Below are 18,161 nucleotides of genomic sequence, written 5' to 3' on the forward strand. Positions count from 1 at the left end.
GGGGTAACATGCAATAACCCAGTCTCAATATTTACTGTCTCACACAAACCTCATGTTGACTGTCATGTCTGATGTGTAATGTTCATGGTGCTATGATGTAGTGCAGTCTTTGTATAGGGGATCTGGGACATTCTGTGAAGCCTTGTATTGTTCTACACAACACAACAGATTGTAATATTAATTATTTTTCTTTGTGTTTATATTTGTACTGGAAATGAAAATGTTATTTTAATAAAAGTCCATAATTTACTTGTTTTTGTTGAACTTTTGTAACGTGTGTAGAGAGCAGAGAGCGGCAGATTCAAAGCATTGTTTGTTTGTATCGACAAACAAACAATGAAGAAAAAGAAGAAAGAAGAAAAAACAGAAGACATGGCCTTGGATAAGTGTTAAATGATAAGAGGTCGACTGATATGAGATTAAAGGCTGATGCCTTTATGCACCGCCAATATTTTTGTCAATTTTTTAAAAAAAGTTCTTGTCTATAACCCTGTGTATGATACTTCTAAACTGTAAATGTGTTAGTGTTGAACTGTGACAGCAGGGGGCGCTTTATTAGAGGCAGATCATGTTTAGTTGGTATTTCCTCTGAAGCAGGGAGCTCAAATGAGCTCTGTCTGACCGGGAATCTGCTGATAATAAGGTAAGTCTCTCTCCCTTATGGTTACGATACTACAAGCAAAAGAGTAAGATAGAATATATTTGTTAAAAAAAATGTGTACAAACTTGTGACCCATTTTCTCTGCTCCTCTGACGGAAGTCTCACTTTCTTTCTGTTCTAGAGAGATCAGCCTTTTCTTGGCATGATATCAGTCAATAGGCGATATAGTAAAATACCCATATACTATACTGGCCTGATATATCAGCGAGCCGGCATCATACACTGACCTAACCATTTACAAATGAATATGAGACATGAGGATCCACGGGGCTTTGAGGTTTTAAAACGTATGATATTGGAGTCATTGTTCTCATGAAAGCATAACGTGCTGGATTCCTTCCTTCACTTGCTCCAGTATTAATACAGTTCTGGATTGAATGCCAGAAACTGTTACCAAAAGCTTTTAATGACATTTGGAAAGCTGCGTTGGTGATTACGGAATGCTCCACAACGTCCCAGACATGGTTGTTGTCTTCTTCTTCATAATAGTCTCGCACTTAAACTGTAACTACTGTTTCTTGCCGTGCAGGAGGCTGCTGAAAGTTTGATGAGGACTGGCTCTCCAACACGGCTCTTTCACCTTGACGCTTGTGAAACATTTTGCTCCTGAATGATGGATGAGATGTTGTAAAGAGTAGCAAAGACCTCCCCTGATAACCCTCCACAGCACACATCTATCGGTCTACAACGGGCCGGTCCACACACTCAGCTCCATGTCCTCCAAGAAGATCTGGGAGGTTCTTCTCCTGCTGGCCGCCGTCACAGCCTGCCAGGTAAGATATACTTTTGAGTTACTGGTCAGACGACTCTGGCAGTAGATTTAGTCCAGAATAAGATACAAATGTTTTGGATGTACAGCGTGTTGTTGCTCATTCCAGTCTAGAACTTAGTCTAGGTTAAGCTCTGGGTTAGTCTTGATCTGTTAGATCTTGCTTAGGTCTGTTTCTGTCTTTCTCCTCTCTGTGGTCTCCTCTCTCTCTCTCTCTCTCTCTCTCTCTCTCTCTCTCTCTGTTGCTCTTTCTAGACCAATGTAAACTCTTCCATTTCAAATCAATCGGCTTTAATATTTTTGTTCCCCTCAATCCATGGACGCAAACAGACAGTAGTTTCCAAAGACACAAGTCAAACAGAAAAGACGAGGAAAGCTTTGGCGTTCGGATCAGAGGAATAACAAGCTTCAATAAAGAGGGACTTCATGACTTGAGGCTGTACAGACAGGTACTGCACACTCCAAAAACATTCACAATGATTTTGGGGAAAAATAAAAAATAATAATTTCTATACATTATCCCGCTTATTATACGGCCATTTGCCAACTGAACACACACAACATAAACTTCATACACTTTTATGAAGGCTGAAAGGTTTATTTAATGACTTCCGCGGCAAATAGTTCCCAAAAGTTTGCGCGTTGCTTGGTAGCGTTTGGCTAGGCTAGAAGCAGCAAGGCTAGCAGCTAGCCTAGCTACTGAGTTGAAGGTGCAGTTGGAGGAATGGTGGTGAATCTCTGGGTTGAAAGTCGGACTCACGTTAACTTCACCAGCGATTCCCCCGACGTCTCTCGCAGAGATGAGGAGTGTCCGCTACTACGTACGTCGGAGTGATATGAAAGCACGAACTCCGTCAGACGTCCTCTATCAGAAAATAATGACCGGTAGAACGTTGGAAAATCCCATTCAAATCAATGGAGCTTCTACTTACACCATGGTCTGGGTGAATACTCCATTCTGATTGGCTGGTGGGTGCTAACAAGCGTGCATTATTTTGGTATAACCGCACACGTAGTCCGGTAGTTAAATCACTGGGATATCACTCCGCTGTGGCATCGCCCACAGCAACACATGACACAGCTGAATCAGATAAACGCTTAATTAGTGACTGACAGGAACGTATGAGATGGATTTTGTGTTAATTTCAGCGTTTTTGGCCAAAACAAAACGTTGAGTGAGCAGCTAGGTTAGCCTACTGTTAATAAAATACGAGCTTTCCATTTCTATTGAAAACGGTTAAGGCTATTCATAATTTTCAGACGTACAGAAAATGATCCCAGCATTTAAGCATATTTGGCTGGATTAGTAAAGTCAAACATAAAAGTTTCAGTTCGTGGGGCCCAGGTGTGAGCGACTCCACCGCAGCTGTTTCCATAGACAGTTGAGCTCGTTGAGCTAGCTAGCTAGCTTCAGGTTAAACAGCGTAAAAGTGAAATAACTCCTGCCCACGAGTGCCGCATATCGATGTTTACTTCCACGGAAAAGTGCCGGGTTAGTCCTGTTGTGTTGTGATTCTGTGCTGATGTTGTGTCGTTGAGCCTGACTGAGATCCTCGTAGTATCTGCGGAGAATGACTCGCTCTGAGACGAGCCCTCAGTGACCGGCTAATAACCCACAGAAAATAGTCCTGGTAGTCTGGCATATTTAGTGAGTTTAGTAAATGAAAAAAAACATTTGTATAAATGTTCAGTTTGTGGGACCCTGGTATAAGCGGATTAAACGACTCGTGCATTAGACGGTTATAATTCACTCCGCTGCGCGTCGTGGTGCTCTTGACTCCGTGTCGTGCATTATAACCATCTGATGCACGGCTCTGACTTTAATCCTTACTTATAAAATTGTGTAGTGCCACGTTAAATGACATTGATTGACAGTGATTGGCCCACGGACCGGACTTTGGACATGACTGTTTGAAGCGTCCAAGTAGAAGAGAGTTTTGGACGCGTTAGAGGGAACGCAGCTTTAGTCCACTGAGGTGAGAGGTCAGCTCGAGCCAAAGAGTGTTCCATGGATGAGCCTCCTCTGTCTCTCACATGTAGTTGTTGAGATTGGGAGAACTGATTGAGGTGATTATGGCCTTTGTAATTAATGAATCCTTTATTTCGGGGTTGTATTTATTTTTAGAGATATATTTTCAATGCTTCTTTGTATTTTCCTCCGTCTGAACGGATTTTGGTGGAGATGTGAGGCCTGTCATTTCAAAGACAGATGCAGTTGGATTTATTTAGGAGAATGATCTTTCTAAATAGTTTGTGTCGGCTCAACTGTGTGAAGATACAAGTTTGACAGTAAAATAGTTTAGTAGTTTAATAGTTTAATAGTGTTCATCTCTAGTCTGAGCAACGTCTGCAGGAAAACAGAAACTGAAAACGTGTCCGTGCTGCTTAAGTAAAGCGTGATTCATTTTGATTCACATTTTTAATCGCACTAATCCTTTCGGAATTAATGAATCGGAATGAATCAGGAAAAAGTCCCAGCCCGACTGTTTCCCCTTTGTCCAGCAGCCAGCCAAACATCATCAGTGATTAACAACACACAAAAGACAAAATCATCACTTTGGAGGAGCTGGCGAGGGGCCGGGGAACACGATGATGATGAGGAAGTTTGACTGAAGAGTTTGATTGAGTCTGTGGATATTGTTCGTACCCGGAGTGCAGGGGCGTGTGGAGGCCCTGGCGCAGAGCAGAGCATCACCTTTCTCTTTCTGTTTATCTCCCTCCTCTGTGCGGAGGTGCAGTCAGTGCTGCGGGGCTGAAATATTCATATGGAAGCGTGGCTGCCGGCGTTCTATGAAATATCGATGTGTGTCCTGAGGGCCTCCCACAGAGCAAAACCACCGCCAACATGTTCCGCTGATGAGAACAAAGGCCGATCAAACATTCAGCATTTAGACACAGGACAGGAGACAGAGAACAGAGAGACAGACATCCTGAAACAAATCAGAGGCACTTCAAAGTGTAACATAATTAACACTACAGATGACCGGATGTTGGGGGTGGTGGGAAGGACAATATCATCTTTCCCCCCGCAGAGTAGAGAGGACCCACTTTACTGGACTCCAGGGATCTCCAGCCAAAGACATTGAGGAGGTGGACAGTTTCAAGTACCTGGGTGTTCACCTCAACAATAAACTGGACCAACACACAAGAAGGTTCCAAAGTCGCCTCCATCTTCTGAGGAGACTGAGGTCCTTTAGAGTGAGCAGGCCTCTGCTCAGGACTTGTATGACTCTGTGGTGGCCTCTGCTCTCCACTACGCTGCCGTGTGCTGGGCCCCGGGCCGCACAGAGCGGGACAAGACATGTGTAACAACCCCTTTGCAGAATAATCCCTGTATTTACATCACTTTATCAACCTCTTTGCTCTATGATGTAAACCTGCACTGCCAACACTGACATTTTTTATTATAGTCTGCTGATACTTTGTGGCCATTGTATATAAGACACCACTATTTACTATTCAATGGTTTTCACATTTCCGGTCTGTCCTGCACAGCCTGAATGCTTCTAAGAGCTGAATGTAACAAGTGAATTCCTCCATTGTGAGATCAATAAAGGCTTATCTTATCTCATCTCAGGCTCAGTCCTGGAGCGTTTTGGCACCGAACAATGAAGTTAATTGCCCTCTTGGCCAACTGGGGACTCACTCTTGCCTTTACTAAACCAGGAAAGTCCCACTGAGACCAGGGGCCAGCGCAATCTTGGATGTGGAGCAGGTTTTGCGCTCAAGCTGCAGCACTAGGGAGAGGGCGTTATTTAAGAAAAAGAGGCCGACTGAGGCGTGGTTCATTACAAGCAGCACTCGGAGCTGCTCTTCTATGGCAACCTTCACATTATGTTCCTCTTCACATCGCGCTGCCTTGTCTTCTTCCTTAGAATCGACGTCAAATTGAAAACAAAAGCAAAATTGCCTTGAAAAGTCTGTTTGTGTCACGGTTTAAAGTAAAAATAAGAAAGAAATGGCCCAAAATGCAGATTACAACGAAACTAATTTAATATGTGCAAAATCCAAACAAAACACTGACGAAAACCAAAAATAAAGCAGGAGCAACTCAAAAACAAACTCACAGACTCGGACATGAAGACAATGAAGTGACAAAGAACAAGGGAAACACAGGGGTAGAAATACATGAGGAAACGGGGCACGGGTGAGACACATTAGGGCGGGGCAGGCAATAAAGAGAGGGAAGTCAAACAGAAAATCACAACAGACCAAAAAGACATGTCAAAATAAAACACCAAGGACATAAACACAAGAAAACAAACCAAAACAGGGCAACAGAAAGCAGACCATGACAGTTTGAGCGTAGGTTATGCATGGGCTGACTTTGATACAGTAGATCAACGCGCACACCCCTAACACCAAAACAACAACAGTTTTCCACTAATAAACCACACGTGCCTTTAAGTGCCACAACACCAGGTCTACTCTGAGTTTTAAGGAGACATTTCCATCGTGTGTCAGTGTTTACTTCCTGATGATGCTCCTTGTGTAGCCACAGCTCAGTCCAAAAGAAAGAAGCGCATTTTACAGGGCGCAGAGCAACTTTTCCCCCCCAATTCAGCCGCTACAAGAATCCTGCAGCTGTAGCTCAAATGTTACGATAAGCTGCAGTTTTCTTGTAACTGCTGCATAACTCTGCAACTCCTTCGCAGCCGATATGACAGTTTCTGATCAATTAACTCTTTTACATTACGTAACTTTGCGCATTTGAACGGTGTCTAACGCGAGGCTGCTGCCTCTCTGTCCCCGCCCGCTCATCTTGGATCTGCAGTGAATGGCTGCAGCAGCGGAAGGACAGTTTTATTTCTTTAATCTTTATTAAACATTGCGCACTGCATCATGCATGTTACGCGTTTACAGCGTAACATGCTTTCCCCAGACCTGCGGAAGGCGGAGGTTTGGGAGCGGCACCACAACATCACAATGCGAGTCTGTCCCCCCTCCTGTCCTGCCCACTTTTACGCTTTATGACACTGAAGATCGCAAGGAGCGCCACCCGTCTGCGTACTCGTCTTCTCTACAGCCTGCGCTATGAACCACAAGATCTGGCCCCAGGAATCTCATTTCCAGGGGAGTCCTAGCTCCAGGGGGGACCTATTATACGTGTTTTTTGCGGTAAGGGAAACTGGAGTATTCGGAGGAAATCTACACAGACATGGGGAGAACATGCAAACGCCACAGACCCGACCCACGTGTTCCATTTCACTACAGACAATGGAACACGTGGCTCTTTTTTTTTAATTGAAAATGTAGTCTTCAATGACCTGAGTCCCAGCACTGCTAAAAGCATCCACTCGATTGACCGTGAGGAAAAGGCTCTTGTCAGGTTGGTGTCACATAGAGCTTCTGACCACATGAGGGCGCTGCTGCTTTGACTTTCGCACCAGTCCTCTGTGTGATCATCCACACTGGGTTTACTTAAGGGGCTGCTGTCACTACTATGAGTCAGTCATGCTAATCCTATAGCCTGACCGTGTTTATCAAAGGCCATTTACACATAACTGTTCCATCAATACAAACCCAACTATCCACACAGTCCGCAGATATAATAAAAGTCAGCGCACATTCCTTCGATTCGTTTATGTGCAAAAAGGACGACTGGAAAAGCTCAAAGGATGTGGACAGAACAGGGCCATGGTCAGGAGCATCACCACAGAAGCAATGTCATCAGCAAATGAGAGAACATAATGGTTCTCATGGAAACTGTGTCATTCAGTCAGATTTTACTCTGTGTACAAATGAGAATCTGAGAAAACAAAGCAAAAGATATTTTAATCTAATATGTCAATACAACAAACCTACCTGGCTTTATTTCTTATTTATATTATAAAATGCCAAAACAAATGTATGTCCTCAGCATCATGCTTTAGTATTGGTGAACAGATCAACATTACCATTGTTTGATTTGGACCTGCCTCATGTGAACACAGGCAGATCATGTTCATTCTTCCCTATAGGTTTTCTGTTTTTTTGTAATGTCCATAAAATACAGCAGAGCGTTCCACTTGAGAGGCCAGCACATCATTCAGGGTTTCCGTGGGGCATTAAAAGTCATTCAATGATTTGTGCCATAATGAAGGCCTTAAAGGATCTGCATCCTGCTATTTTAGCCATCCCAAAGTAAAGTATAGGCATTTATATGATATAGTGTACCTCTACCACTATAGAGTACAATTTTTTGTGAGAAATATAAGTATTTTCTGCAGGTATTGTGCAAACCCAGAAGACACGATGCATGGATTCAGTTAACTCCGCCCCCTCCCTCCGAGCTAATCTGCCCATGCATTATTAGCAGTAAGAAAAATAAATATCAATCAATTATAATTGCCCTACATGTACGTCTGGGCTTGATCTCAGTGGCCGCGTTACATCGGTTGACTTTCAACCAACCATTCAGCGAGGGGGGAGGCGGGGCTTGTCGGTAATGTCAAGCATTTGCGCCGCATTTGCTGGTTGTAGTTTGGCAATGGCGGCGGATACGAAAGAAATGGAAGCTCTTCAATCCGTCCTCGCTCGGCTCCCAAATATCCAGAAATAAAAACTGAAGCCTTTGAATGGAATGGAAGGAATGTTCCCAAGAGTTATGATAGAGCTATGATAGAGCTATGATAGAGTTAGGATAGAGTCATGATAGAGTTATGATAGAGCTATGATAGAGCTATGATAGTCATGATACAGTCATGATAGAGTTATGATAGAGCTATGATAGAGTTATGATAGAGCTATGATAGAGTTAGGATAGAGTCATGATAGAGTCATGATAGAGTCATGATAGAGTCATGATAGAGTTATGATAGAGTTATGATAGAGTCATGATAAAGTTATGATAGAGCTATGATAGAGTTATGATAGAGCTATGATAGAGCTATGATAGAGTTATGATAGAGTAATGATAGAGTTATGATAGAGCTATGATAGAGCTATGATAGAGTTATGATAGAGTCATGATAGAGTTATGATAGAGCTATGATAGAGTTATAATAGCGCTATGATAGAGTTATGATAAAGTCATGATAGAGTTATGATAGAGCTATGATAGAGTTATGATAGAGCTATGATAGAGTTATGATAGAGCTATGATAGAGTTATGATAGAGTCATGATAGAGTTATGATAGAGCTATGATAGAGTTATGATAGAGCTATGATAGAGTTATGATAGAGTCATAGTAGAGTTATGATAGAGCTATGATAGAGTTAGGATAGAGTTGTGATAGAGCTATGATAGAGTTAGGATAGAGTTATGATAGAGCTATGATAGAGCTATGATAGAGTTATGATAGAGTCATGATAGAGTTATGATAGAGCTATGATAGAGTTATAATAGCGCTATGATAGAGTTATGATAAAGTCATGATAGAGTTATGATAGAGCTATGATAGAGTTATGATAGAGTTATGATAGAGCTATGATAGAGTTATGATAGCGCTATGATAGAGTTATGATAGAGTCATGATAGAGTTATGATAGAGCTATGATAGAGCTATGATAGAGTTATGATAGAGTCATGATAGAGTTATGATAGAGCTATGATAGAGTCATGATACAGTCATGATAGAGTTATGATAGAGCTATGATAGAGTTATGATAGAGCTATGATAGAGTTAGGATAGAGTCATGATAGAGTCATGATAGAGTCATGATAGAGTTATGATAGAGTTATGATAGAGTCATGATAAAGTTATGATAGAGCTATGATAGAGTTATGATAGAGTTATGATAGAGCTATGATAGAGCTATGATAGAGCTATGATAGAGTTATGATAGAGTCATGATAAAGTTATGATAGAGCTATGATAGAGTTATGATAGAGCTATGATAGAGCTATGATAGAGTTATGATAGAGTAATGATAGAGTTATGATAGAGCTATGATAGAGCTATGATAGAGTTATGATAGAGTCATGATAGAGTTATGATAGAGCTATGATAGAGTTATAATAGCGCTATGATAGAGTTATGATAAAGTCATGATAGAGTTATGATAGAGCTATGATAGAGTTATGATAGAGCTATGATAGAGTTATGATAGAGCTATGATAGAGTTATGATAGAGTCATGATAGAGTTATGATAGAGCTATGATAGAGTTATGATAGAGCTATGATAGAGTTATGATAGAGTCATAGTAGAGTTATGATAGAGCTATGATAGAGTTAGGATAGAGTTATGATAGAGCTATGATAGAGTTAGGATAGAGTTATGATAGAGCTATGATAGAGCTATGATAGAGTTATGATAGAGTCATGATAGAGTTATGATAGAGCTATGATAGAGTTATAATAGCGCTATGATAGAGTTATGATAAAGTCATGATAGAGTTATGATAGAGCTATGATAGAGTTATGATAGAGTTATGATAGAGTTATGATAGAGTTATGATAGCGCTATGATAGAGTTATGATAGAGTCATGATAGAGTTATGATAGAGCTATGATAGAGCTATGATAGAGTTATGATAGAGTCATGATAGAGTTATGATAGAGCTATGATAGAGTCATGATACAGTCATGATAGAGTTATGATAGAGCTATGATAGAGTTATGATAGAGCTATGATAGAGTTAGGATAGAGTCATGATAGAGTCATGATAGAGTCATGATAGAGTTATGATAGAGTTATGATAGAGTCATGATAAAGTTATGATAGAGCTATGATAGAGTTATGATAGAGTTATGATAGAGCTATGATAGAGCTATGATAGAGCTATGATAGAGTTAGGATAGAGTCATGATAGAGTCATGATAGAGTCATGATAGAGTCATGATAGAGTTATGATAGAGTTATGATAGAGCTATGATAGAGTTATGATAGAGTCATGATAGAGTTATGATAGAGCTATGATAGAGCTATGATAGAGCTATGATAGAGTTAGGATAGAGTCATGATAGAGTCATGATAGAGTCATGATAGAGTTATGATAGAGTTATGATAGAGTCATGATAAAGTTATGATAGAGCTATGATAGAGTTATGATAGAGTTATGATAGAGCTATGATAGAGATATGATAGAGCTATGATAGAGTTAGGATAGAGTCATGATAGAGTCATGATAGAGTCATGATAGAGTCATGATAGAGTTATGATAGAGTTATGATAGAGCTATGATAGAGTTATGATAGAGTCATGATAGAGTTATGATAGAGCTATGATAGAGCTATGATAGAGCTATGATAGAGTTATGATAGAGTCATGATAGAGTTATGATAGAGCTATGATAGAGTCATGATACAGTCATGATAGAGTTATGATAGAGCTATGATAGAGTTATGATAGAGCTATGATAGAGTTAGGATAGAGTCATGATAGAGTCATGATAGAGTCATGATAGAGTTATGATAGAGTTATGATAGAGTCATGATAAAGTTATGATAGAGCTATGATAGAGTTATGATAGAGTTATGATAGAGCTATGATAGAGCTATGATAGAGCTATGATAGAGCTATGATAGAGCTATGATAGAGTTATGATAGAGTCATGATAGAGTTATGATAGAGCTATGATAGAGCTATGATAGAGTTATGATAGAGCTTTGATAGAGCTATGATAGAGTTATGATAGAGTTATGATAGAGTTATGATAGAGCTATGATAGAGCTATGATAGAGTTATGATAGAGTCATGATAGAGTTATGATAGAGCTATGATAGAGCTATGATAGAGTTATGATAGAGTCATGATAGAGTTATGATAGAGCTATGATAGAGTTATAATAGCGCTATGATAGAGTTATGATAAAGTCATGATAGAGTTATGATAGAGCTATGATAGAGCTATGATAGAGTCATGATAGAGTTATGATAGAGTTATGATAGAGCTATGATAGAGTTATGTTAGAGTCATGATAGAGTTATCATAGAGTTATGATAGAGCTATGATAGAGATATGATAGAGTCATGATAGAGTTATGATAGAGCTATGATAGAGTTAGGATAGAGTCATGATAGAGTTATGATAGAGCTATGATAGAGTTATGATGCTGCTTCACTCAGTCTGGCCCATTACCTACGTCACGACAAAACAATTGCGAAAATCAGATCCAATGGTTTCAAAGGAGTTCACTCCTCCCACCTGATAACAGAGCTCAATTGTGAAGGTCCAGACCCTTGTACGAAACGTAGTGAGTATGGGGGTATGGTAAAACCAGGCTACTCTGTCCTGGCCTCTCCATCACATTGGGGGCTCGCGTTGGTTATAAAAGTTAATCCACTTTGATCCACTTTGATTCTGGTGAAGGTTCACCAAACATCCATCAGAGACAGTCACAGAAAAACACTATTTTGTTGATAGTTGCTGAATCCCGGAAAGAAATTCCAACTTCTGGCGAGTGGCCTCTTCTTTAGGAAGGTTGAATAAAAGTCCTGTACCTCTCTTAGCCAAATGGGCTTTTCTCCTTGACATTATCGTTAGGTAAGAAAAAAGAACAGCCGTGTCCAGTGTAGGTTAGAAAGAGCTCCTTCTTCACAGCTTTTAGTGCAAACATGACATCTGTTCAGATGCTCGGGGGTGCGTTTGTTTTCCCTACAGGCGCAGCGTGGATGCCTCGGGCACTTCCTTTTTTAAATGTTTTTTTATTCCTTTTATTTCTTTAAAATCAGGCTGTAAGGGAGTGTCACAACTCAGTGGTTTGATCTGCATGAATGAAGCCAAAAAACACGTTGGGGGTGTTTCTGATAAGGAAACAGGATTAGAAACATGGCTAAAAGCTCCAAAAAGTCGATTTTGGGGGGTTTGTTCAGGTGTAATCAGGAGGAAGCTAGCTGGTTTACTTTAAATTTTCGCTCTCTTTCTCAGACGATCGCTTTAAATTTGACTTTCTGTTCCCTGCATGAACCCTGTTTGTTTATTTATTTATTCCTTTCTGATTCACCTGCACTATCTCGCCTCGCGGTAATTTATGATGTCGCTTCTAGGAAACACACACACACACACACACACACACACACACACACACACACACACACACACACACACACACACACACACACACACACACACACACACACACACACACACACACACACACACACACACAGCAAGGAGAGCGAAGGAGAGGAAGAGAGAGTCAGAGAGAGGAGGGGTGAAGCTGCTGCTGGCGTGTGGATAAATGAAGGCAGCAGCAACACGGCAACGCACACGGCAACGGGGAATAAACCACACGACACACGCATTCTCTCGCGCGGGAACGACCACCACAAGGCACAAGCGAGGGGGGGTAATAACGCGGGATTACAACGCCGTGACGACGGCCACTTCCTTTGGAGATTCTCGGGGACGGATCTAGACTAACGGACGGATGGAATTGCGCGGGAGAGTGAGCGCAATTTATAGTCACAGCGATTGATTTTGTGTGTGTGCGTGTAGCGAAGTGAAATCGATACGCGGGCGCTATTTTTGGTGAACGCTTTCCCCTGGCTTTCTGAGGAAGAGTGGAAAGTGTGCACGCGTCTTGTCGGGCCAAATTGGTTTCACACGTTGTACCCCATCGGTGTTTAGAAAAAAAGGAAGGAAAAAAGAGAGAGGCGCAGGAAAACTGGGACAACACAGGAGTGCCGGTGTCTAGACGCCTGGACTTGGAAGGTTTGTTGCACCAAGAGCTGGGCTGGATCGTGGAGAAAAGTGAAGAGCGCAAGACGCCACGACGATTCGGGGGGGAAAGCGGACGAGGATGGATCTGGCGGACCCTTGATCGAAAGAAGAGGGACGATAATCAAAGTCGATTTGTTTTGTGAGCTACTTTTTCAGAATCGCTGACTCCAAAATACTCTGCCAGTCTAGCCACCTGTCCAACTCCAAGGTACCCGAATGATGCCCCTGTCTCGTCCCCTCCCTGGATGTCCCTAGGAGCCCTTCTTACCCCTCGCATCCTGAGAGCACACACTGGGCGAGGATTACGCTGCTTTGTGGGGCTAAGCTGATGGACAAAAGGACGGAATCTCACTTGGAATACTTTGTGGACATGTTCCCGGTTGTCTTTCGAAGCCCTTTGCATTCCTCACAATCGAGTCATTTTTTGATGGGGAATAAACCCTTTTGAAAGACATTGAGGGACAAAAGGATAGAATCTTACTCGGATTACTTTGTGGACACGTCCCTCTAGAAGCCCCTGTTCCCCCCCCCCCCCTCCCATTAACCTAAGACATATTTCGTTAGGAAATGCACAACCTTTCGAGGGTAAATTGAAGCATAAACGGACGGCATCTTGCTTGGATTACGTTGTGGACATGTCTCTACTTTGGTCCTTAACTGGTTGTCTCTAGAAGTCCTTCGTATTCCCTGTGACTCTTAGAAACTTAGAAAGGACAAAAGGATAGAACCTTGCTTGGATTACTTTCTGGACACTAACTGGTTGTCTTTAGAAGTCCTCGCAACCTAAGAAGATATTTTTTGGGAGGAATACACGACTTTGCAAGACTGAAGGACAAAAGTAAGGAATCTTGCATTGACATGTCTCTACTTTGTCCCTAACTGTTTGTCTCCAGAAGTCCTTCATACCTCTCGCGACCTAAGAAGATCATTTTTAGTGAGGAATAAACAACTTTGCGAGATCACACTAAAGGACTATCTTGGATTACTTTCTGGAGTGTGTCCCCGTTTCTCCCTCATTGTCTCTGGCAGCCCCCTCTTCTCTCATGGGTTTTGTGTGGTGGGTGCATAAAAGTTTGATGAGAAAAAGCGTTTTGGCCGTGGAATAAAACACCCTCCCGGAGTTCCATCGAAGGACAGAAGGACCTCGCCAGGATCACTTTGTGGACATGTCCCCTGGTTGTCTCTAGCTGTGCCCCAGATTGAAAACAGCAGTGTTTGCGTAGGCGTGCGTGGAAGCGGCGACGATGAGTGTGCCCATGCTGAAGATCGGAGCGGTGCTCAGTACGATGGCCATGGTGACCAACTGGATGTCCCAGACGCTGCCCTCCCTGGTGGGGCTCAACGGGACCGTCCCGGAGGGCACCGCCGAGAGATTCGTCAGCGTGAGTTCACTTCTGCTATCAGTCACGCGTCGATGATGTAAAGTTAGAATCTGATCAAAAATATCTATTGTTTATATGCAGATTACAGATTATTCAGTCGAAGATGGGCTATGCTCAGACTGATGCAAAAGAAGTGACAAATGTGATTTTTGTGACCTGTGACCTGTACACTGCGTTCCAAATTATTATGCAAATGACATTTTTCTCTTGAAAAAACCTCCCAGCCAGTGACAGCAGTATTTTTTTTCAAAAATAAATATAGTAAATAACTCATAATCTACTGTTCCAAATTATTATGCAACTCAGGGTTTCAATACATTTTAAAGCTTTTTCTTCCACTTTATCCGGGGCCCGGTCACGGGGGCAGCAGTCTCAGCAGAGATGCCCAGACTTCCCGATCCACGCACACCTCCCCTAGCTGTTATGGCCACGAGGCGACACCAGGCTTTTAATTGAAAATGATCATTTGTAGCATTAGGAGGTCATATTTACTGAAATCAAAAGCCATTTCAATCAAAAACATCTTAACAGGTCAAGTCAAGTTTTATTTTAACATAGGAGACCTTTGAGCAGCTTCAGAATTCTTAAATCCATTAAACTTGTAAGTTTTTGGACAGTTTCTGCTTGGATTTCTTTGCAGGATGTTAGAATAGCCTCCCAGAGCTGCTGTTTGGATGAAAACTGCCTCCCACCCTCATACATGTTTTGCTTGTTGAGGCTCCAAAGGGTCTCAATAGGGTTGAGTTTCTGTCCTTTTATGCCCATAGCAGCCAGTGATGCAGAGGTATTCTTTACAGCAGGACATGGTGCGTTGTCATGCATGAAGAGGATTTTGTTAGGGAAAGCGCGACTCCTATTTTTGTACCGTAGAAGAAAGTGGTCAGTCAGAAACCACATATTTTTCAGAGGCCATTTTCACATCTTCAGGGAGCCTAAAAGGACTGAAGAGCTCTCTCCCCATGATTCTGGCCCAAAACATGACTCCGCCCCCTCCTTGCTGATGTCACAGCCTTGTTGGGACATGGTGGCCATTCACCAACTCTCCACTACTCCATCCATCTGACCATCCAGGGTTACACGGCCTCATCAGTGAACAGTCAACAAGCCACTGCAGCCGTTTCTGTTCTTCAGCTTCAATTAACAGTTTAGGGGAGGCCCGGATAGAAGGTTTATGCACAACTGCAGCCTCTGGAGGGTCCTATACCTTGATGTTCTGGAGACTCCAGAGGCACCAGCAGCTTCAAATACCTGTTTGGTGCTTTGTCGCAGCTGTTCTATAAATCTGGTGTATTTGTCTGGCAGAAACCATCCTCATTGTGCCTTTATCTGCACAAACCCGTGTGTGCTCTAAATTAGTCACAAATCTCTAAACTGTACGATGATTACGCTTAATCTTTAATGAAATATTGAAGGTTTTCATACCTAGACCAAGGCATTCAACATTTCACGCTTTTCATCAGCAGAGAGATCCTTTTTCTTTCCCATATTGCTTGAAAATGTTGGTCTGCTTAATAATGTGGAACTTCCTTTTTCAGTAGTTTTTCCCTTAACTGGACTTAATCAGACAACTAATAATCACAGGCGTCTGAGATTAATGTCAGTGATTCAAAGAGCCCCGAGACACAATACCATCCATGAGTTTCACTGAATTATTATTTTTTTTAACTTATTGACACTGAAAAACAGTTTGCATAATAATTTGGAACGCAGTGTATGTAATGACAGTTGGAACAACATAGATATAACTTTTTCAAATACAGCCCAGGCCACATTCACACATGTGTTATGGCCCAAAAGAATCAAAACATATTGGTGAGAAAACAGAGGACAAAAGGTATGGGTTCAAGAACTTTGATTTAATTTTCAAGATGTTTCTTTCTTCTTTTGGTTTTGCTTTTCGTTAACAACCGTCAGAGTTGTTTTTTTTAGAAGAGAGCAAAGGGAACCCTTATCACCCGTGTTTAAAGAAAGGTTTAAAAAAAGACAACGTAGCAAATGAAAAACGGCCCAGGTGCGCCAGCCAAACTTAAAAACCAGACCAGTTTACAGTCCAACTGCTATGGAGCTGTGGAAACTGAGCTCTCCTCCAAACGAAGTGAAAAATCCCCAAAACCCAATTCAAAAAGAAAAGTGAAAACAGGATAGCTGGTCACACCAGGGCAAACAAAAATGAATAGTGTTAAAAAACAAAACAAAAGGCTAACCGGCTAACATGGCGTGGCCGGGACCAAAGCACGGCACACTGTCCAGGTCCGGAGGCGTGAGAGAACGCGAACACGCTCCAGGCCTGACAGGTAGGAGAGAGCGAGGAGTGAGCGAGAGAGAGAGAGAGCGCCTCCAAAAGCTCCTATTTATAGCGAGGCGGCGCTGCGCAACTAAATATTACAAAATTGCAGGAAAAGAGAACAAGAAAAAAATGAAAAAAATTGTAAGGCAAAAACTGAGGAGAAAAAGTGCAACAGTAGAAAGAGGAGAAGAGACAAACAATCCTTATATGACTCCAATCTTTTACAATAGGACTTCAGTCTTAACACGTCAGATGAAGAAGAAAACGACTGATACAAATTTTGATATTTACCAAACAGGCCACCGTTTTTTTCCATACTGAGATATATTCTTACCTGAGCTTAGACGAGTTGATGCGTACCTGCCTGGTCTTTGCCCTCAGTCACACAAAACAACCAAAGATGTTATTAGCTTTGGGCCTACAGCTCCAAACGGGGGTGAGGTTAGAAGCGACCAAGCTCTTCCACGGGCACAAAGACCAGACAGGTAACTCGTCTAAGCTCAGGTAAGAACATATCTCAGTATGGAAAAAACGGTGGCCTGTTCCTGTTTTTAAACTGGATAATCATGCATGATGCAGGATTAACCAGGAAGCACAGAATGAAGTGCTGAAACTGTGGAAGAAGAAACAGGATTAACTAAGGATTACTCAAAGCTGAGTGTAGCCTGTATGTTTTAGACTATGGAGCGCAGAAACATGGTTTGAAGATCAATGTCCTATAAATGAAGTATCTATATTTGAAGATAAATCATGATCTAATACTTTGGCAGGGCTGTCAGTGTGAGTTGGGCTGACCAGACAATTGAGGAGGGGCCCCAAATTGAAGGGGGGCCCCAATGAATTTGTAAATTAACAGTTACAATCTCTGTAATAGAATAACTTTTATTACCTTCCATTTGCAGCAGACGGAATATACAGAAAATATAATATCATAACATTCATTTTAGGAAGAAATTAGTTTATACATGTTCATGTCCAGGTCTAGATACAAATATTCTAATTAATAGATATTAAACAAATGACCCATATTAGACCACCTCAAATGTACTGCCATCATTCAGACCACACGATGACCGTAGGACGTTGGATGAATACTTGACCACTCGGCCGCTGGGAGAGCTCAAAGTATGTACCTGAGCCATACGACAATAATGCGGTTTTAACGAGAGCTGAGCGGAGAACGTGTGGTTTGTGTGTGAATGTAACTGGAGCGCGGCGTGATGTTTGGTCCTGGGGCGAGCCTGGTGTAGCGCTCATGATGAGGTCTGCGGGGCCAGTGTGTGTGAGCGTGTGTTTAGCGGAGCAGCGACTCACGCAGGTAAACACTGGGCAAAGAGGACACCTTTAGAAATAGAACATTAGATCATGTCGTATTATTAGTCACACTCGCTTTAATGTCACTCCAAGAAAAATGTCCCTAAAGTTTAGACGCCGTCCCTTTTTATGTCATATTTATGCCAATGGTGAAGTATTC

At 41.9% G+C, this 18,161-nt stretch overlaps 1 protein-coding gene across 1 annotated transcript in view; it reads left to right on the top strand.

The window, feature by feature from the left end:
* The first annotated feature begins 13,996 nt into the window (after nt 1-13,996).
* The window catches only part of LOC306960263 (noelin-2-like), a 132,326-nt gene continuing 128,161 nt past the window's right edge, over nt 13,997-18,161 (top strand). The window contains exon 1 of the mRNA XM_079552640.1: nt 13,997-14,400. Coding sequence (XP_079408766.1) covers nt 14,263-14,400 — 138 coding nt within the window. The 5' untranslated portion in view covers nt 13,997-14,262. The remainder of the gene's footprint in view (nt 14,401-18,161) is intronic.

The sequence above is a fragment of the Gobius niger genome, assembly GCF_951799975.1.
Source record: "Gobius niger genome assembly, chromosome: 3".
NCBI lineage: Eukaryota > Metazoa > Chordata > Actinopteri > Gobiiformes > Gobiidae > Gobius > Gobius niger.